This window comes from Lytechinus pictus, chromosome 5 (genome assembly GCF_037042905.1).
Source record: "Lytechinus pictus isolate F3 Inbred chromosome 5, Lp3.0, whole genome shotgun sequence".
In the NCBI taxonomy this organism is placed as follows: domain Eukaryota; kingdom Metazoa; phylum Echinodermata; class Echinoidea; order Temnopleuroida; family Toxopneustidae; genus Lytechinus; species Lytechinus pictus.
The window spans coordinates 16,121,405-16,143,558 of record NC_087249.1 but is presented as its reverse complement, the minus strand read 5'-3'; the positions used below and the strand labels follow the sequence as shown (position 1 = coordinate 16,143,558).

The window sequence follows — 22,154 nt, the reverse complement described above, 5'->3', positions numbered from 1 at the left end:
AACACCCTCGATGGTTCGTTTATAACCAGGGCCCTGATGCATAAAAGTAACTATTATGGCAACTTTCCCATCTATTATGTCCAATAGTAACTACCATAGCAACGCTGATCAACAGCCAATCAAAATCAAGAATTCCACGCAAGTTACAATTGCATGGCAAAGTAACCATAATTGGAACTTTTATCCCACGGGGTCCAGAACCTTTCAAGGGATAATTTAACCACCTGCTGCCGTTCCCGTCGTGTGATCGTTGGAAGGGCCAGTATTGCCGGTGCTGGTGCTACCACTGTGCACTATCCAATCGAACTTGTTGTAGTTGTAGTTGGTATAACCGCAGAGCGGGTCGGTAGGCGATTCAAAATCACAATTGGCAGCCCAGTCTGTCGGAGCTTCCGTGGATCCTAGAAGGTGATAAATTGTTAGTTAATATACGAATACCGAATATAATGGTACGGCATTTTTTGCAACAGACGTGATAAACTTGCTTAGAGACCATTCGATAGAAGGAACGTCACTTAGAGTTGTGCGACGCCATGCGTCATTTTACCTTCAACATAGTTGTGGATTGGCCAATAATGTAACACGGAATGGCTTTTCTCAACATTAACCTTCTCCTCAGATAATTATATGAGATTAACACTTGGCAACGCTCCCTTTGGATTGAGTGTAATGGTTCCGGTATTCTGTTTTGTTGAGGGGGGGGGGGGGGGCTGATCACAATCAGATGGTAATTTTCACGTTTTTGTATTGTACTCGGTTTTGCAGCCCTTGTGTATGTTCTGGTTTTTGGCTTCTCTATATTTTATTTAAAGATTTTCAGGGAAGGAACAGAACGGAATGTAAAAAATGAATACTCATTATTTTACCTTGTGACTGACATTTTCCGTTCTTGAGGGTTACGTCATCCATGGCTATTTCAGAAGCGTATTTTGACGTGCCAACTGTAGCAACGAATACGATCTGTGAGGATGCAATGATAGTGCTCATGAGTCAATTCCTACCCACACAAACCTTTGTCTAAATTCAATGGTATAATTCATCCTCTGTTTGGTAGATCCCATGACACCAACAATGTCTATTTATCCAGATGTTTATTATGACGTATGCAAACACTTTATTATTTTGGTAGTAAGTAAAGACAGGAATCGCCGTTTGATACATATTCGTTATATGATTGTAAACTGTTTTTAACTGATATCAGTCCTATTAAAATTCGTCTGAAGGGATTGTAAGTTTTGTCTGTGATAATATGCTTCAACACAAAACTCAATATTTCCTTCTTTCAACTTGAATATCACCTACAGCCATGATGACATCCATTCCTGACCACTTCCGGCTTTGATTTCAAACCCGATCCTGCAACTTTTCCACAAATTACCACGATAAATTTAATCTGGCAAAATAATTATCGACAACCATCCACAAAACAGTTGTGCCCAATTCCGAGTCATCTCACCTGGAAGGGCAATTTGGATGAGGGAACGTCCATCTGTAGCTCGAGCCACTTCTCCCCTTGAGCGCCATATATCGCAAAGGGTGGGTCCATGGAAGATCTACCTCCCCACTCAACAATCTGAAGGGTGAAATAGTCTACTCCATAGCCATACAAGTAGGCGTAGAAGACCAAGCAACGGCTGTATGTCTTCGGCGATATGACGGGGGATTTCATTGCAGCCTGGTCACCCAATTTGACTCCCTTTAAATCGTATGGATCAAAGCCAGCGACGTAACCTTTACATGTTACAGAATTGAATTACAATAATATCATGTTATCAATCTTGTCTTGCCCTACGGAAAATGCGTTACATATTTTATTATTTTTGAGGTCTTCAATCCGCCTACTTTTTTTCTTGTACTGATTTTCTTATGAAAAACTGAGTTTCAGTTTATAATTTTCCGAAACGATTTACTCTCTATATACGTAAGAGCTAGTCTGGTCCCTGATTACACTCCTCGTGGAGTGAGATGAGGGAACAATCCTTTTGGGGTGAACAGTACATCCCAACTAGTAGAGTGCATTATACCTCCTTTTGGATTGAAAGAGTATCAAACGATGCACAGTTCACTCCAAAACGAGCAATAATGCACTCTACATGGATGTAGTGTTCACTCCGAAAGGATTTGTCTCTCGGTTCACTCCAAGAGGAGGATGATAAGGGACCAGATTAGCTCTTGCGTATTTAGAGGGTTGTCCTGGGAGTCACACTGAGATGACTTTGTCTCAATTCCTGATAAAAAATAATGATGTATATGTTACTTTAAAGATGCACATAAGGGTTATGGTCGAATATAACGTAACAAAGAATTTTATATTTAAAAGTGTAAAGAAGCTTAAATCTCCTGCCTTTTCTCTTTCTGGTACAAGGGAAACTTATAATATTAAAATATAAATTCAATGCCAGAAACTGTTTACCAGTTGATGTAATCGTAACGACCATTGTTCGCTTTTCTCAACCGATTTTCTTTTTTAAAGACCTATAGATCTTAATTTGGCATTTACCAGATATTTCATTTTTTGTAAGTAACACCATATATCGAGTTTCGATCCAAATAAAAAAAAATACAAAAAAAAGTGTTTAAGGGCAATTCACCCTGACATCAAGGTATAATAAATATAAACAGTAAGTTAGAGAATGACATTGATAAAAATCCATGACTTCCCACATAAATACTTCATGATAAACATTTTTATGAGGAAGAGTGTATGGATGCCCACTGAAATAACTTTCCATCTTCTGAGAAAATGTTGAAAATTTGATATGCTATATGTCTCGTGGTACACGAGGAGAGCTGATGGAATTCCGATTATGATTAAGTTTTTAAATACAAATATTGATAATATACAACATATATGATACGTCGATTTTCTAATTTCCTATCCGATGACACACTGTACATGTATATTAGTTTCCACCTTCCCCTACTTACCCTCGCCAGTGCCGAGGGTGTGATCCAGTTTAGGTCCAGTATTGCTAAAGCTGCTTCTAGTGTCTTTCCCCTTGCGTCTTATCCAGTCTCCATAATCAGCGTCGATCTCTTGCGTGTAATCGCATAAATCCTCCTCGAAATCGCAATCGATGTTGTCTCTCGGTGGAGGCATAGTGGTAGGCGTAGGAGCTTCAGTAACAACTGATGATTAAAATATGTCATGGAAATTAACCATTGCGATATACAATGGCGCCACGCGGAGAAGTGGAATAAGGGCATACCTATCTAATATTTTCGAGTTATAGTATAATGTTGGCAAGGTTACCAGAATAAATTACGTCATTCAGAATTAACGACCAGCTTTATTTAACTCTTGTTACTTAAAAGTATTTCTTTGAGGTCGTTACAAAGTCTTGAAAATAAATTGCACGGAAAGAAAAAAAGAAGAAGAAAGAAATGGATAAGTCTTGGATTCACTCGCCACTTTTTGATTGTGCTCGTGATGTATTAAAATAGTAAGGGTTTGAATATCCCTATACAGTGATGAAAATGCAACACTTTACGAAACGATACTGGTCGTGAACGGGTAAGGTCAGATAATATCTAAGTCATATAAATGAAGATATTGTTTTAATTAGACAGATGCATACTGTAAGTCATATAAATGAATGTAAGGGAAATGCTCACATTCAGGGCAATCCTTATCCTGATAGAGCATGACGTCATCTATTGCGATATCATCACGTACTTCTTCCCCTGGAATACCCTCAAATACTACCTAATGTAAAGATAAAGGACACACACAGATATTGTTTTAATTGCATGATGCATGATAACAATGAAGAAAGATTATCCGGTATATAAAAATGAAGTCATACAGATTAGATAAAGTGAAGGAGGGAAAGCGAACGAGATAGAAGGGGATTAATTTTATTTTAAATCTAAGTAAGGCCTTTTTATTCAATTCATTGTTTCCGATATAATGCGATTTTTGTAGTTTTATATTTTGAAAATTTTGGAAAATATGGTGTCAGACAAAGCCCTGATATCAAGCCTTTTCACACTTCTAAAACCAGACCCAATGGAGAAGGATGGGGTACTAGATTAGGAAGACTGGACGAGACGGAATGAGTTGGTCAAATACATTTGTAGTTTCTTACCCTGTAATTTCCCGACACTGCTGGCACAGTAAATGTTCTTCGATGCCAGTAGTTTCCTTGGTCACCTGTTACTTTTGTCACCGGTGTCGAAGGCAAAGCCATTGATTCACGTTTGATGTAGACATTTAGGGTTTCGACAGCCCTTCCCCACATGTGGTACCAAAACTCCACACACGACGATTTAGAGGTTGATGCCGTTGCAATTGGCGACATGATGCGAGCGACGTCGTCTGAGTCTACAAGGAGTCCGCTGGAGACGAACAAGTAAAACCCTGCAATAGCCAATAAGAAATTAGTTTTTTAATGATCTAGGCAATTTCAGTGTCCTTTTTCATAAACATTGTCCATGTTGTCACAACCGTCATCATCATCACCATCATCATCGTGAATATAACAATTATTATTGTAATCATGGTTGTCGTGGTCACGGTCGCTATACTCTCATTCTTTTCCCTTTCCCCACAACACACTTCTTCCAATTTCCATCATTCATCCATTTCCATCAATATTATGATCGTCATCAGCTACTTAAACATATTTTTCGTTATGTTGATATCACCATTGACACTATATCACTCCAATTCTAACCAACCTATTTCTCGTCATGAACCAACCTAACTCGTCCCCTCTCGTGTGATCTGTTGCGGGGCCAGTGTTGTCCTCTTCTGTAGCTTGGTTTTGCCATTCCCATTCTATGGTGTCCGTGTTGTCTTGGACATAGTAGCACAACTCAATTTCCTCAAAACCACATGATACACTACTCTCGTTCAAAAGGATATCTATAAAAAGAAAGATCATATTAAAAAAAGTTATCACATGCTGTACTAATATCTTATATTCATCAAGTTTATTTCGAATTAATGTATTATGGAATAATACCAGTTACTCCATTACAGAGAATGAATGTAACTGGACTTTCCACACGCTTATTTAAACTCATCGATCTGTAGTCTCTCAAGGAGAGCCATGTTATCTAATTTTTAAAAAATAATAACTCACTAAAACACGAACCCCCACAACCCCCTAATGTGCACTAAAGGTACATGTAATTGAGCATATAGAAACATCTGCATTAAGCACCTTATAAATGTTATTATTATTATTATAATCTGCAACTTGGTCGTCAAAGAGTCTAGAGCAATTTCCAACTTGATTTGTTGATTTAAGGTTTGGTGAAGAGCGCGAGTGAAATTTTCATTCAGCCCATGTAATATCACAATATGACCACTGTATACACACTGCTTGTTAGCGCTCATGAACTATTATTCATTTATTTTATAGGGACATTGTGTTTTGTTATACAAGGTACTTACGATGTCCAGGGCAGCCATAACTCGTTATCAGAATATCGTCGAGTGCGATATCGCCAGAGTACGAACCTCCCCGATTGCCTTCAAATATGATCTGTTTTAAAAATTTAATCACAGACATGAAAAATGATTCTCTTGCAGCTCTTAGGTGACTTAAAAATATGATCACAATAAGCTGATCATGAATACTTTGGGAGAAGCTTTGATGGACTATTATAGGTTAGTAAGGTCATAGTTCATATAAGTAAACAATGTACGTGGTCATGCGACGTCGGCCGATGTTACAATAAAAAAATCGAAAATAAGCCCGCCATTGCTTGACGATATTTCTGCATAGAGGTTAGAAAATTTAATCCCTCTCAATATGAAGAAGCATTGCCAATTAGTGGGAAACGTCAAACCACAGAACAATGAAAGGTTGGGTAGAAGGGGATTTTTCCGACCCTTGAGTTATCATCTTCTGTGACGTGTCTGTCGGATAAACAAACGTAGTGGAGTTGTCTACTCTCAGTCCGTTAACTTAGTTTTGATGTTGGTTATATAGTTAAAGGTGATCGAATCGTGTAGAGGGGGGAGGGGATGCTTGCTGGTCACGAGAGTTACAATCTTGTGGGAAGTCAAGAGTGGCAGATTGAGGTACCATTGGTCAGTTCACTTGCATGTTTTTTTTTTCGATCATTGTGGTCGTAAGTGCTCAAAATAGTGTGATGGGGAGGTTGGGTAGGAGGTAAATGCTTATCGGTCTGTTCACGTAGTTTTCAGGTGCTCCTGATTACGAGGATTCAAAATTATAAAATGGTGGGAGGTTGGGTAGAATAATCGTGCAGACAAATAGTTTCTCGTAGGCCAGGATACCACAGTCCACCTCCTTTGCCAATCATCCAATCACTTTGTGTAGGTTGAATTTTGATTGGAAGATCACATGGGACAACAGATCACATATGAGTGGGAGGCGTGTTCAAGATGTTTGGGGGCATTAGCAGCATCACAATAAAGATGCAAATTGCCACTGGAGGTACCATCCCGTTGGCAGGTACACCGCTTGCTGTATATCGAGTTATTATCGATCAGCAATATAAAAATAGTGCTCCCAGTCATTCTGTCACGCAAACAAGTATTTACCCCTGTGTCGTAATCAAGTCACTCTGTGGGGAAAAGGGTAGTCAAACACAAAGTTTAGTATGTTATTTGTTAGGTGTTAGACACGTGTGAAAGTGTCAAGTTTCCATTATTATTATTGTATTATTAACAAAAGTGTCGACAAATGTCAGTTTCAATTTATATGACAGTTTTTTTCAAAATGCATCACGGTTTAGTGCTACCTCTCGCAGAAATAACAAGCAATGGCAATCTTGAGTCCAATGAGCTTTCTTTCCAAAATTGGTGCAAATATCTTGTTAGAATTTTTCATATTTTTTTCGTTAAAAAGGCAGGACATTGTTAAATAATGGCTATAAGGAAAGAAAGTACTTAAACACTTGCAGATTTTTTTAAACCTAACTTTTGGGTTGGTTAACATATCAAACTACCAACTGTTGGTTAAGCGAAATATTAAGTCGTTTCACACGCACTTTTGGACCATTGTATATTGGACTTGTAATTTTTACAAAACATCTGGTAAATTTGACCCAATCATTCCTATATTTGACTAATAATTTCTACAAAGCGACGGGGAAACGGAACCCGACCTTTAAGGAATTTATTGTGTCCTTTCCTCGAACATGTCGAATGGTAGCGTTACACGATTTCCCCAACTGGACGTGTTAAACCGATGGGATGGTACAAGCCGAATATAGTGCACGATTCTGCAATACGTGTTTACCCCTTGAGGTAAGAGGCTAAGAGCTTTATTATTGTCACTGTTTAAAAAGTCAATAAACTCCACTTTTAAACGGTAAAAAATAAAGTATGAACAGTTAAAGTAATCCTTGCCTTCTAGGAAACATCTCAGTAACTATGCCAACTTGTTACTAATCGGAATTGTACCGTTACGATATTGTTTTATTAAAAGTGTAATCATGATGATAGTTCATAATATTGATAACAGTTATCATAGTACATTAAAATCCTCTGGAGTGTTTATCTCTACTTCGGCCCCTCTCCAGACGTCTCCCCTGCTCCCGGCCAGCGACCAGATAGGTGAGCCCATCGAAGTGGAGGATTTGTTGCGGAGATAAACGTTCAGTTCTCCAATGTCGTCTTTAAACATGTGGTACCAAAATACAACGCAGAATGTCTCTGAGTCGTCTCCTTGAATGCCTCGAAACAGAGGTGATTTGAGTCTTGCGAATTTGTATTTGTTACTGTAGTAACCTTCGACGTTCATGAAGAAGCCTATGATTAAAAAAAACACGGCAAGTGAGGGCACCATCAACACGTTTTAAAGCATGATTGGATATGCATTATTCAGTGATGACAATATGATCAAAATGATGAAATTTATATCGATGTTAGAGATAATAATTATGTCAAGAATAACATTACTTATTAATTATAATAGTATCGATAGTACTGATTGATGAAAATAAAGCCAAGAAAGTAGCATTAAAAAATATTGCAGTAATGATAAATTGTAGCGACAATTATATTTCTTATGTTTTGTGATAGATTTCTTAAAATGTGATTTAATGCAAAAAGGTGGCCACATTATCAAAGATTCAACATGTTAATTCCTATATTTCACTGTTGTAAGATATAATGTGATAATGCAGCAGTGGTTACTAAAATGTTCTTAATTTTATAATATCTTGTGAACTGTAAATTTGATAGTCATATCATTTTCACCGGTGTCATTTGTTAATGATAGCATATTTCCAGAAACCAAATACAGCTCGAAAGCAGGGTGACTATTTACATTAAATATTTATTTTATGTTAAAACAACTTCGGAATGATTCTTAATTCTTAAACTTGAACTTCTCTCTGGCGTAGTGAGTATTGGTATGTGTGTATAATTTAGCATGCAGTGATGCCCGTATTCCAAAAGTTCGGTATAAACTTAGGCCAATGTTTAACTCTGCGTAGAAATTATGGAAAGTCAAACATTTGACAATTTAATTTTTATTTAAAGTTTTCTATCTTCACTTGGCTCTGTACTCATGATTTAGTGATGGATGAAGAAAACGATTTTAGTAATTAATTCCTAATCATGATTTTAGTGTTAAATGAGCTGAAAATGTGAACTTGTAGTGTTAGAGATACATGTACCTGTCTCGATTGGCTATCCATAGTAAAAACACAACTTTAGACCACAGTTTAAATCAAACCCAGGTACAGAATATGGATCCTTGTATTTAAATAAATTTGATAAACACACTTTACCTAATTCGGTTTTAATTGTGTGATCGACGGACGGCGCGCGAAAAGACGAAGCTGTCTTCCCATTTGTCCGTATGAAGTCAAATTGGCTTGTCTCATCTAAAATAAATCCACACATCCCGTCATCATCTTCATCGATGCTCTCGAAGGTGCAGTTAACGACGTCTGTCGAATTCAACAATAAATGAAATTGAAACCATGTCATTTTATTTTTAATCATACTCGAATTCATTAAGCAAACAGCGATATCATGTTTAAAAGGCCAGTTCATCATGATCATTCATATCTGCTTTCTTTAGGCAGGGTGGTCTCTTGAGAACATAGAAACTGGTTTCAGAGGGAGACCTGCATTTGCATATTACATACAAGTCAATATCACAGAACGAAACTGCTACTGCAGTTTTATTTATTCTAAAATGCATTACTAACTGAAGAAGGTATGTAATGCGCTTTGTGTGACATTTTCAACCCTTCAAATTTCTGTGGTGCGTTTCGGCACTTGAAGATGAAAAGTTTTGATTTTATGTCAATATGATCTTTAAAAGGCGCTTGCATGCAAATTTTGTAAATGTATATTTAAAAAATACACAAATAATATCGAGGCGATAATGACAATATCTTTATCCGACCCAACACACGAGTGGATTAGTATCCGGACTAAACCGCGGGGTACGAGGTTCGAATTCCACCACTGTGACAGCCCTCGCATCCTTTTGCAAGGTGTTTATCACTATCCATCAAAGTGTAATTAATGGGTACCTGGGAGAAAAAAAATCATCCTCGAATGGTTGAGCGCCTATAATTAGCCGGATGATAATAATAATAATATTCAATTTTTATAAAGCGCTTTTCCCAGAATGGCTCAAAGCGCGTTACAGCATATTATTACCCCGGGCTTTGGATTTATTTCAATCCCGCACGAAAAGTGCACAATTTCCACTCCCTGGGGAACATTCCTTGCATTCATCGCAGCCTCATTATGGCGCTGGCAAAATCAAACATACTTTTTGATAGTACTATAACCATGTTAAGCAGGGCCCGCTGATTGAGCAAGCCATTGTCAGCTCATCTCATCTGGTTTACAGTCCTTTTCAGGACTTCACTCACTTTCAAGAAAAATAATACCTCTCAAGAAAAATAATACCTCTAATTTCCTCTTTTCATCCTTTCTCGTCTTTCCATTTCAATTTTCTGCCTGTATTTCCTTTCCCTTCTTCATATTACACATGGTGAACCGTAAACCTTCTCCACGTTATAACGTTGTTGTTATTATTATTACATCTACGTATGCCGTGCACCATATAATTTCAATTCGACTATTCAACTTACCACTTACGGGGCAGGGTCCATCTTCCACTGTAATATCGTCGATTGCAATGTCTGAATACTTCCCGCTGCCTATCACCGCCTCAAACACCAACTGTAGAAAAATTACAAACTAGCTTTAATTAGTTTGATAAACAACGAATGGTGGGGATGACATTCGAGGATCGGTTAAAAAGGTTTGTTGATTTGCTTAAGGAACAAACTATGGAATGAGCGAGTGACAGAGGGAAGACAATTATAAAGAAAACGAGTGGCAGAGGGGGGGGGGGGGCTTGCATATTGAAAAAAAAAACAATAGAATAATCTAATTGGAAGTGAATTAGCTAGAGTAAAACCGGATAAACATACTAACATGCATAGACATGATCGAAGAGTTTACATGTAGCTAGAAAACAGCTATAAAAATAATTCTGTTATACCTGAACTTGATTCGCGTTATCTTGTATGCTTGCTAGTCCTCTATACCAGCCGTTTCCACGCTCACCTGCGAGAGACCACACTTGATCACCCAAACCCGAGGAACCGCTTTCTTTCACATACACACTGTTTTAGTGGAAGCAAAAAAGAAACACTATTTGACGAAGAAGCGCAGAAGGGAGAAAATTTGAGAGAAAGAGAGTGGGTTGATGTGCGTTATGATTGGGTGTGTCTTCTGTGTCTGGGTCATGTGTGTGTGTGTGTGTGAGAGAGAGAGAGAGAGAGAGGGGGGGGGGGAGAGGGAGAGAGAGTTGACGACCAGAAATACGAAACAAAAGAGAGGGGGATACACCCACCCACCTAACCTCAACTACAACGACAGCAGCAACAACAACAATGACAACAACAAAATAACATATTAAAAATCCAAAGCAGATTTGTAAAAAATATTTTTTTTCAGTTTCCAAAGCATCAGCAAAAGCAATCCTTTTCGATGTTCAAAATAACTGAGATTTCTAGAATAAAAAAATTGCTTTCGTAGACCAGCGGTAAGGTGCGCATGAAAATATATGACAAGATGACTGAATATAAATTATTGGATCGGGTTAGATGCAAAATCTGGAATTTAGCTTTTTTTACCACGATCAGAAACAATAAAATTTTCTTTTCTCCACGAAGCACATTTGATCATGGGAATGCGAACATATCAATAGTTTGAACTAGTCACAATCTTTCCGGTTTGGAGCATCCTTCTTTACAATGCCAATGTTTAACCAATTGCCGCCTGAAGTAAAGACATATTGTGAACCCGGTAGAAGTTCGAATAAAAATTATTTTCAAAATACTGTAATGAAAATGCTGACTTATGCACGAATGACAGCTTATTTAACTTTATAACGGTGTTAATTACTACGGTTAACCGGTGTCGGAGAATTAGCGGCGATTAATACAAACCTGAGGGATCCCATTGTATCACCGTACATGGAGTAAAAGAACTGGGCACACCGCGGCTGAGCAGCGTCTTCGGCAGTGCTAGTCAGGCGAGCTTTACTTCCATCTGATCGTCCGGAAGCTTCTACATACATGTAGTATCCTTTTAAAATAATGATAATAAAGAATCTAACATGGTTGAGATTAAAACAATAAAAGTGTTAATTATGGCGATGATGATGGGAAGTATGATGTAACGAGAATGAAGAGATACTGCCACATACAACTATACTATCACGACTACGTACTGCTTCTACCGCTGCTGCAGCTACTTGCTTTACCAGTGATAACTATATTAATTGCATGATCAATAATATAATAAACACCAATACTACTACTACTACTACTACTGATAATAATAATAATGATAACAATGATAGTTACAATTTTGAATGGAAGTGTATTTTGATATGTTAATCACTTGTCCAATCAAAATTAGTTATGAGGGTGATTTTTCATGTTTGCTCATTTTTATAAGACAACAACCACAACTTCATAATGCAATGCTCCACATACCAAAACAATAAGGATACAATTTGTCTATAGGCATTACCATTTTGATATCCAATCATTAGATTTGTAAGATAACTGATAACAGGACCAATTTTTAAATAAAATTATCATGAATAAGAAAACGGCGCCAGATACCTTATAAATCAAAATTTACATTTTAACAAAGAATAGCAGTTAACAGATATGAAAGGTTACTACCCATAATTTAGATAAGAATTAGCACGGGGTTTTAACAAAACGTCGGGTGGGTTTTAAGCAAGCCAGACCATTTTACTGTGGTGTCTTTCAAAGAACAAAGCTAACCCAAATAATAATGCGATACGGGCATTGCGGGCATAGAGAGCAAAGTTGGCTCAGTCGGTAAAGTGTCTGCCCGTCGAACCAAAGATCGTGGGTTCGAGTCCACCCCAGGCCGACTGAAGCCAGTGCGTTGTGTGTAAACGTCTCTCTCCTGTGTCATAGATGCAGGCTATTTCACAGTGGAAAACACTCCGTCCCTCGGATAGGTCGTTAAATGGAGGCACCGTGTAGAGGAGAGTTACCACCTTTGCACGTTCAGAACCCACTGAATTAGTCGAAGAAGAGTAAGGGGAAACCCCGGTGTAGTGGTCCACCTGCATTCCCCCAACCAGTTGTATCGGGAGGAGAGACCTGCCGGTCACAGTTCTGTGTGCACGCCCTTCTAGGCGACCCAGATTGGCTGGCTCCTCAAAAAATGCGCCTTTGGATGTCTTTGGCAGATATATGGCGCTATATCTGTGCATCATTATCATCATCATTGCGCTTGCGATGACTAAGTTTTCTAATTATCAGATTAATATGTAGTCATTTATATTTTCACCAAGATATGATTTTCACCTAGATAGATTCTGAGTTGCACGTTTAGCTAAGCTCAACCCCAGCTTAGGGTGAAATTTGTATCCACTCGATTCGCCCGGCTATGGTTATTATTACCATTATTACCATTAACCCAATTTTCTTTAGAATAGATATCATGATCAAGCATACCGAGGACAATCCCAACATAGATTCCTGTATTATTTAGAATTCTTTAGTACGGGATACATGTTCCCCTCTTTCAATTTACTCCTATTTGATAGCTTTTGTTTGTTTGTTTTCTTTAAAAAGCAAGTATTATATCATACAATCCATTATTTACTGTGAGGGATTACACAGATATATATTGTTATTCTGTCAATATTGCTCAAGTATAGACATTTTCAAAATGTTCATTATGTTAAAATGCTCTATATAACTTTAGTCTACTCCTTGTCTTTTCTCATCCTTATTTCTAACATTACTTCTTCCTTTGTATATGTCTCTGTATCCCCTCCCCATATTATACATTGATATAAATGTACGTTGTTTTTATTTACTGTTTGTTTATATGTATACTGAAATTTTACTCTGTACAAATTCTTGTAATTCAGCCTTTGGCTGCTAATTGAATTTTATCATAATAAATACCATGTATCTACTATCTATCTGGGCGCGTCGTGGTCTAGTGGTTCTGACTTTCGCATTTCAAACAGAGTGCGTGGGTTCGATTCCTAGCCATGGCGTGTTTTCCTTCAGCAAGAAATTTATCCACACTGTGCTGCACTCGACCCAGGTGAGGTGAATGGGTACCCGGCAGGATTATTTCCTTTCCACTGAGCGCCAGTGATGGTACCTCGAGCTAGAGTCGGGGTAATAATAGCAGCGCTTTGTATCCTCAGGCAAAAAGCGCTTTATAAATCCAGCTATTATTATTATCATTATTATTATTATCTATTTATCTATCTATGGTCCGCTTGAACGATAAGCACTACAGTGTAGGTGATGTAGGATGTAGGTAGTACCTATACGAAGTCTTAGCTAGGGGTCTGGGCCGGCTTTGTTCTATGAAAGACACCGCAGGGAAAACAAAAGAAGATCATTGATTGGCTAGCTCCGGACATTGAAGCTGATTTTACTCGAAACATACTCGGAATTCACCCGACATTTTATATCAAGCACTTTAAACGTAATTTGTGTACTTTATATGCCCACATGTTGCTTATTAACCCACATTAAAGGATTAAATAAAGTGTTACAATTTCATATATTCTATTCTTTATAGATACGATTGTATTATCAAAAGCATTAGTACTTAATATATATATATTTTTTGAAAAGCAGTTCGCATAACGACCTATAAAATCAAACTGGAAAAATCAAATTCCGAGAGGTTGAATAAATAACTGAGGTAAGAATGGACCTACATAGCTGACCTATTTTTATGTAAACATATTGGGATCGCTTAATCATCCACTGAACTTTTGAGTGACAGAATGCATACGAAATTTACAGTGATCGTCGTGATAATGAACCTTTCCATTGACAACTTTTTTTGTCTTGCCTGCGTAGCAGAGCTAGACTATAGGCGCCGCTATTCCGACGGCGGCGGCGCATTGTGGGCCGGGGCGAAACCAAAGTGTGCCAAAAGTCATTTTGGGCAATTTCAGATTCATAATTTTTGTCATGCTCAGTAGAAAGACAACACTTTGGAGGATACATATTGTTAAATATCTTATTCTGGAATGTGCATTAAGGTTGTTAATTCCTACTTAAAATCATAAAATGTGACATTTTGCGAGTTTCCGCATATGTGATGACCAAGTAAAAAAAAAAGTGATTTCACTGAAGGTTTTTCATGTATGAATCTGAAATGGCTTCCTCATAATCCTGATATATTTTTTTCTCGTCTGAAAGGGTTAAAAGCAGATTACAAACACCTTCCATGTGGTTTATAGGATCATTATTTCACGAAATGGGCTGATTATCCACTTTTATGTTTGAGCTATGTAGAAAAGTTAAGATTTCCGTGGATTTCCGTCTAAACTATCACCACCATCTTCTCTGATGTCACAGTTTTTTTATGATACTAGATTTAGCTGCAAGTTTCTGCAACTTTTCTTTATGTTAGAGCCAATTTTACTTGACGGTCATTTGATACTATGCAGTCATTGTAACGCACCGTGAGGGGGCGTACATAGCTATTCATTTTTTCACGTCAAGATCGATTCCCCGTCGATTTCATGAAAATTACATGAAGTTCCATGCACAATGTATACAAAAATAAGGTTGATAGCCCATATAAGGAGGGTTGATCGACCACCCCTCTTCCAAAGATAAGTGACGTGTAGAATCATTTCAGTCATTAAACTCTCCTAAGTAATACATTCATTGTGTGATATACTATATCTGGGTTTCGACCCCAGTCTAAACAGTTTAATACAATCCGGTTAATATTTACAGATTTCAAAGTATTTTTTCATTTAATGATAATTTTGATGTAATATGATTATTTTCAGGATTTCATACACACTTTTTAGACATGTGATACATGTAGGTATAAACCAAGGTTCTGTCAGGTCAATCTTAAAGTAACACACACATTTTATATAGTCCATAATCGTTTAGTGTTATTCGCCACTTCACAGATAGGTTTTAAGTAGCCAATCAAATTTTAGTATCAAGGTTTCAGTATAAATATAACGGGGAATATAATTTTGGCGCACTTCGCGGCGGCGCACAATGGGCCGGGGTGAAACAAAAGTGCGCCAAAAGTCATTTTGGGCAATTTCAGATTTTTTATTTTTGTCATGCCCAGCTAAAAGACAACGCTTTGAAGATATTTCATTCCGGAATTTGCATAAAGGTTGTTAATTTCCTACCTCAAATCGTAAAATGTGACATTTTGCGAAATGTCGCGTATATAACAACCTAGTTGAAAAACAGGCCATTTCACAGGAAGTTTTTCATGTAGAAATCTGAAATGGCTCCCACATAAATCCTGATATATTCCTCTTTCGTGTGAAAGGGTTCAAAGTAGATAAAAGACAACTTTCAGGAGGTTTATAGAATGATTATTCCTCGAAATAGGCAAAAAATACATGTTTTTTGCATTTACATTAGAAACATTTAGATTTCCGTGGATTTCCGTCTAAATTCTATAAACATCATTTTTCCCGATGTCTAAGCTTTAAGTCGATACCAAATTTAGCTGCCCGTTTTTGCCCGTTTTCATGTTAGAGCCGATTTTACTTGACACAACACCCAAAAAAACCTGTTCAAAAGCGGTTATTTTTATACCGCGCAGCAATCGTAGCGCACGGTATGGGTTTACATTGCCGTTCGCTTTTGCACGGCGAGGACGATTCCTCTTCCATTCCATGAAAATGACATGAATTCCGGGCATAATGTAAACAAAATAAAGGTTGCTAACGCAAATAAGGGCTATACCCACAACTCTTCCAGAGATAAAACTTACTTGTAGAATAATTTCAGCAAAAAAAAAACACTCCTCATATAGTGATACATTCGTGGTGTTATATACTCTGCGTTTTACACAAGTCAACACAGCTAGATAAAGCAGATTTTAAAGGTTTTTTTTTTTAATAAATCTAATTAATTATCATTTTGATGCCATAAAATTATTTTCGACATCTCATACACACTTTTTATGCATTTGAGAAGCACAAACCAACATTCACTCTGGTCAATCTTAAAGTAGCACATAACACAAAGTTTATATACTACACATTGTTTAGCGTAATTTGTCTTTTCACAGCTAGGTTTTAAATAGCCAATCAAAATTTGGTATCAAGGTGACGTCATATCGGCTTTAAATTATGTTCAGTCGATTTTACGCCCAAAATTACCCTTAATCATGTTAATCAACATGTTAAAGTAAAAATCTAGCACGGAATATAATTTTGGCGCACTTTCAACTCATTCTGGCCCACTGTGCGGCGGCGTCGTCAACATCAAATCTTAACCGAAGGTTAAGTTTTTGAAATGTCATCATTACTTAAAAGTAATTAAGCTTAGCTTATGATATTTGAACATAATGGTTATCAAGTATTACTAAACACCCTGCTCAGAGTTTGTAGTTACATGAAGGAGAGCAAAGGTCATTTAGGGTCAATGAATTTAGACCATGTGGGGAGAATCAACATCAAAATCTTAACAGAAGGGTAAGTTTTTGAAATGTCATCATAACTTAAAGTAACTTACACATATTTTAAGAGTAAACTTACACATAAGGGTAATCAAGTAGTACTGATAATCCTTCTTGAGTTTCAGGTCACATGACCAAGATCAAAGGTCATTTAGGGTCAATGAATTTTGGCCATGTTGGGGGAATTTGTTGATTTCCTTCATAACTTTGAAAGTTTACGGATCTAGTTCATGAAACTTGGACATAAGAGTAAATTTCTTGCTGAAGAAAAACATACCATGGCTGTGATTCGAACCCACGTTCCTCTGATTGAAAGACGTGAGTCGTAACCCTAAACCACTACGCCCCACATAGATGTATATAACAAAGTAAACAAATCTACTTAATGCTTTTGCCAATCAAATGTTTACTGAAAGCAAAAGTATAAACACGATTTTTTTTTTCACGCTTTTTGGCAAGTCCTGTGGTCGGAGCAAAGTTCAAATTGGCTTCAAGTCGCAACTTATGATGACGTCATTGCAATTTTGAATTGAATTTGCTGTTATTGTTACAGGGAGGCTCGAAGTAGACTAAATTTCAATTTCAGTTATCATGGTTATCCTTCCACTATTCTGAATTCTAATCGAAAAGAATTTTTTTTTTGGAATGCTCATATGAAATATTACTACAAATTATTTTATATTTGAATCGCAACGAATCGTATTGTGGCGGACGCTGCGTTGTATTTTTGATTAGGTTTTCGTCACAGAGATGGGGCTATTTAAAAACACTTCAGTTGATAATACAAGAACCCAGCTGTTTTGTAATGTACTCCATGTTACTGATACATTTATAAACTAAATATGCTTTGTTATTTTGCCGAGATTATGAATCTTATATTAACCTGAAGATAACACAAAGCCATAAATAGTAATTTCAGATCATTCATTCAGTATATGTAATTTTCTTAATTGTGAACTACATGATTTTTGTTTGTTCAGGTATACGGTAAAACTACACTTAATTGCATAAGCAGCTAGGAAGCTATTTTATTAAGCTAGTTTAGTTTCCCTCATTAAAGTCCCAAAATTATGTGCTCACTCCCATCTTACGGGGCTTATTATATTCACTCGCGTTCGTAATCACTCGCGTCGCGTTGGTAATCACACGCGTTTTTGATTTTTGGCGATTTTTTAAAATTTCGGTGCGATTTTTTTTCTAACGGTGTCTTCAATGGGACAAACACGCTGGGAAAATAAAATGAAATTGAAATTCGAGTTTTGTTTTAAGCCGGCAAGTGCTTTAAATAAGATGTACTCGACTACTGTTTTAACATAACAAACAAGCAAATCAGCCATGTGGCTCAACTAACTTAGAATAGATCCGGACTTCTACTGTGTCTTATACGAGGACTCCGAGTCGGAACTTGCCATATCTGTCACATCGATATTACATCGTATCATTCCCATACGCGGACATGCCTGCATGCAATGGCCCCAAGGCGGCCGGACCCGGCCGTGGTCGGACACGACGTGCATCGGTAGCATGGAGCAAGCTAACGTGAGTCGAGCTGAGTTAGATCCCACGTTACATATGAGGCGCCGATTGTACCAATATTATATAGAACAATTATTTGTTACATAATCATTATTCATTAAATAAAAACTATTATTTATATACAATTTACATTCTATTTGTTAATAATTACTATAATATAAAATAAAATTTATAATTATTTATGTATAATTCCAAGTAATACCTCATTATTTGTAAATAATAATAGTTCGACATTCTATTATTTATAAATAATGATTATTTGTTTTTGATTATTTATAAATACTGATTATTTGTTTTTCATTATTTATAAATAATGATTATTTCTTTTTCATTATCTAAAAATACTGATTGTTTGTTTTTCATTATTTATAAATAATGATAATTTGTTTTTAATTATTTGTAAATAATGATTATTTTTTATTATTATTTATGAATAATGATAATTTGTTTTTCATTATTTATAAATAATGATTATTTGTTTTTCATTATTTATAAATAATGATTATTTGTTTTTCATTATTTATCAATAATGGTTATTTGTATATAAATAACGATTATTTGTATATAATGGCAAACTGTAAAAATCGTTTATAAATAATGATTATTTATAAATAATGGGATATTCAAACAAAAATGTTATTTATAAATAATGAAACACGATGAATTTTCATTATTTATAAGTAATGGGAAACTCAACAAATTATTTATAAATAAAGAAATGTGCACTGGCATTGTAAATAGATAATTATCATTTACAAATAATAGAAAACTCGACAAACTTATTTATAAATAATAAAAAAACGAATTGCAATTATTCATAAATAATGAAGTATGCAGTGTCATTATTTATAAATAATGAAACACAAAAATTATTATTTATAGATAATGAAAAACAAATAATCATTATTTATAAATAATGGAATGTCGAACTATTATTATTTACAAGTAATGAAGTATTACTTGGAATTATATATAAATAATTAGAAATGTTATTTTATATAATAGTAATTATTTACAAATAGAATGTAAATTATATATATATAATAGTTATTATTTAATGAATAATGATTATATAACAAATAATTGTTCTATATAATATTGGTACAATCGGCGCCTCATATATAACGTGGGATCTACCTCAGGTCGACTCACGTTAGCTTGCTCCATGCTACCGATGCACGTCGTGTCCGACCGCGGCCGGGTCCGGCCGCCTTGGGGCCATTGCATGCAGGCATGTCCGCATATGGGAATGATACGATGTAATATCGATGAGGCAGATATGGCAAGTTCCGTCTCGGAGTCCTCGTATAAGACACAGTAGAAGTCCGGATCTATTCTAAGTTAGTTGAGCCACATGGCTGATTTGCTTGTTTGTTATGTTAAAACAGTAGTCGAGTACATTTTATTTTAAAGTGATTGGCTAACATTGATTTGACTTTAAAAAATCTGAGCTAGAAGGTCACACTTGTCACCTGTGTCTGTGATATGTTACAAAAATGAAGCCCAGAAAAAATTGCGTTCGAAAATAATTATTTAGTGCTTAAAAAATTGAAATATAAAGTGACCGAAAACACCATCTTAATTTCATCCCATACACTTATGTGTACTATTTAGGCGTCTATTAGACGCCTATTTACAAAATCGGGGTTTGCCTTGTAGTTTTAGCTTTTCATTCTCAATAATGGTTGTTTTCAGGGTTTATTAGTTCTAATACATGCACTTGTACACATGTTTCATCTTGATTTGAGAATTTTTTAAATCGGCTGCTCACAAAGTTAAACAATACCTTTAAGGCACTTAATTGCCGGCTTAAAACGAAACCCGGATTTCAATTTCATTCTATTTTCCCTGCATGTCTGTCCCATTGAAGACACCGTTAAAAAAAAATCGCACCGAAAAAAAAAAAAAAATCGCCAAAAATTCAAAACGCGAGTGATTACGAACCCGCACGCGACGCGAGTGATTATAAACTGCCTCTTACGTGCCCTCATCCATTAACTAACGGAAACAACAAAATACAAACAAACAAACAAGAACCCTCCAATCACGTTGAAAAAAAAATCAAAATATATCTCCTGTCTTGCAGCGTCTGTTTGATATATCACTTAGTCAACAATCTCTACCAGAAGGATGGAAATCTGCACATATTGTTCCTGTGTTTAAAGCTGGCGATAAATCAGTTGTATCAAATTATCGCCCAATCGCACTAACATCTATTGTTATCAAGCTGATGGAGTCATTGATTTCAAAAGCGATCTTTCACCACATGGAATCAAATTGTCTCCTTACTCCAGTCCAACATGGTTTTGTTGATCAAAAGTCATGTGTTACTCAGCTGACGACCTTGGCCCACTCTTGACCCCAGGACCTGGACAAGCGTAGACCTCCTTCCATCGATGCAGTATTCTTCGACTTCGCCAAGGCGTTTGATCGCATGCCTCATGATGTCCTTGTGCAAAAGTTAGCTTTATATAACATCTCGGGTGATATCTGGTTTTGGATTCATTCATTTGAATTTGAAATCAAACGGAAATCAAACCAAGGATAGAAACCCAAGTCTTCCGTTTTCTACACAAATATGACAATTTCATTTTCTTCGGTGGTCTTAACACCACATTCAGTGTTCTTGGATATCATGGTCAAAACACATTTTAAAGTAATTATAGCATGCATAAGTAGCGAAAATAAGCGAAAAAGCGTAATTTCCCATGCAAATAAAGTATGGATAAAAAAATAATACAAAATGTTTAAATTCATCCAATATGAACTGAGAAATGAGATGGGTTATACGAAGCAAAGACCTTACCCTGTGTAGTTCCATGGGTGTGGTCCACATCAGGACCAGTATCACTGGTCTCGGTACTACCTTGGAACCTGGTCCAATCGAAGTCATCTCCCTGGTCCTGACTGTAGCTGCACATATCTAGCTCGAAGTTGCAGCTAAATCCACCAAGAACATGTTCTGTCAGAAAACCGGTGAAATGGTTTGCATTTAATTAATTTATTTGTTTATTAAGTTATGTATATGTTTATTCATGTATTAATTCAGTGAATCAGGTAACCCTATAATGACCAAAATAAGTGTGTTCAAGAGGTCAGGTAAGAAACTAAGGGTGCATTTCACATTGATGAAAATAGTATCAGATCCTAACTAGGCACCACTTCTGGGTCCCGTCACACAAAGGTTAGCGATTGATGGTACGCTTGATTTTCCCGATTGATTATACATTGTAGTCAATGCAATCAATCGTAGAAAAATGTTCTACGATCATCGCTAAGCCTTGTGTTATGGGCCCCTGAAATGCTTATTGGCTAATTGTCGTGATAGCTATTTGCTGAAAATACGTAGAATATAGAAGTGCGTCAATGTCATAGTGGCTGACCTCATAGACGACATATATCACTCGCGGGTCTGTAACACTATTCTTTTATCTTTCTACCTATTTACTTCAATTGATATTACCACCTCCGAAAAAATAAACATAATTTGCTAATGAATTTGCCCTACTATATCTAATAATTATGCCAGTTTCGGTCGAGAACTCAACGACAAATTTCCCTCATTACGAATAACATTAATATAATCAAGCTTATTTATATCACCACAACCGAAACCGAAGCTATTGAAGTATGCACTTGTCCTTGACTGAGATGATGCAGTGGAGGGTTTAAT

General features: G+C 36.4%; 1 protein-coding gene across 1 annotated transcript in view; it reads right to left on the bottom strand.

The window, feature by feature from the left end:
- The window catches only part of LOC129262360 (MAM and LDL-receptor class A domain-containing protein 1-like), a 30,988-nt gene that overhangs the window by 8,363 nt on the left and 471 nt on the right, over positions 1–22,154 (bottom strand). Inside the window, exons 2-15 of the mRNA XM_054900470.2 lie at positions 21,288–21,443; positions 11,413–11,551; positions 10,461–10,584; positions 10,045–10,135; positions 8,719–8,880; positions 7,458–7,732; positions 5,402–5,492; positions 4,703–4,867; positions 4,089–4,360; positions 3,616–3,706; positions 2,929–3,129; positions 1,457–1,731; positions 867–960; positions 225–401 (exon numbers count right to left, since the gene is read on the bottom strand). Coding sequence (XP_054756445.2) covers positions 225–401; positions 867–960; positions 1,457–1,731; positions 2,929–3,129; positions 3,616–3,706; positions 4,089–4,360; positions 4,703–4,867; positions 5,402–5,492; positions 7,458–7,732; positions 8,719–8,880; positions 10,045–10,135; positions 10,461–10,584; positions 11,413–11,551; positions 21,288–21,443 — 2,313 coding nt within the window. The remainder of the gene's footprint in view (positions 1–224; positions 402–866; positions 961–1,456; positions 1,732–2,928; positions 3,130–3,615; positions 3,707–4,088; positions 4,361–4,702; positions 4,868–5,401; positions 5,493–7,457; positions 7,733–8,718; positions 8,881–10,044; positions 10,136–10,460; positions 10,585–11,412; positions 11,552–21,287; positions 21,444–22,154) is intronic.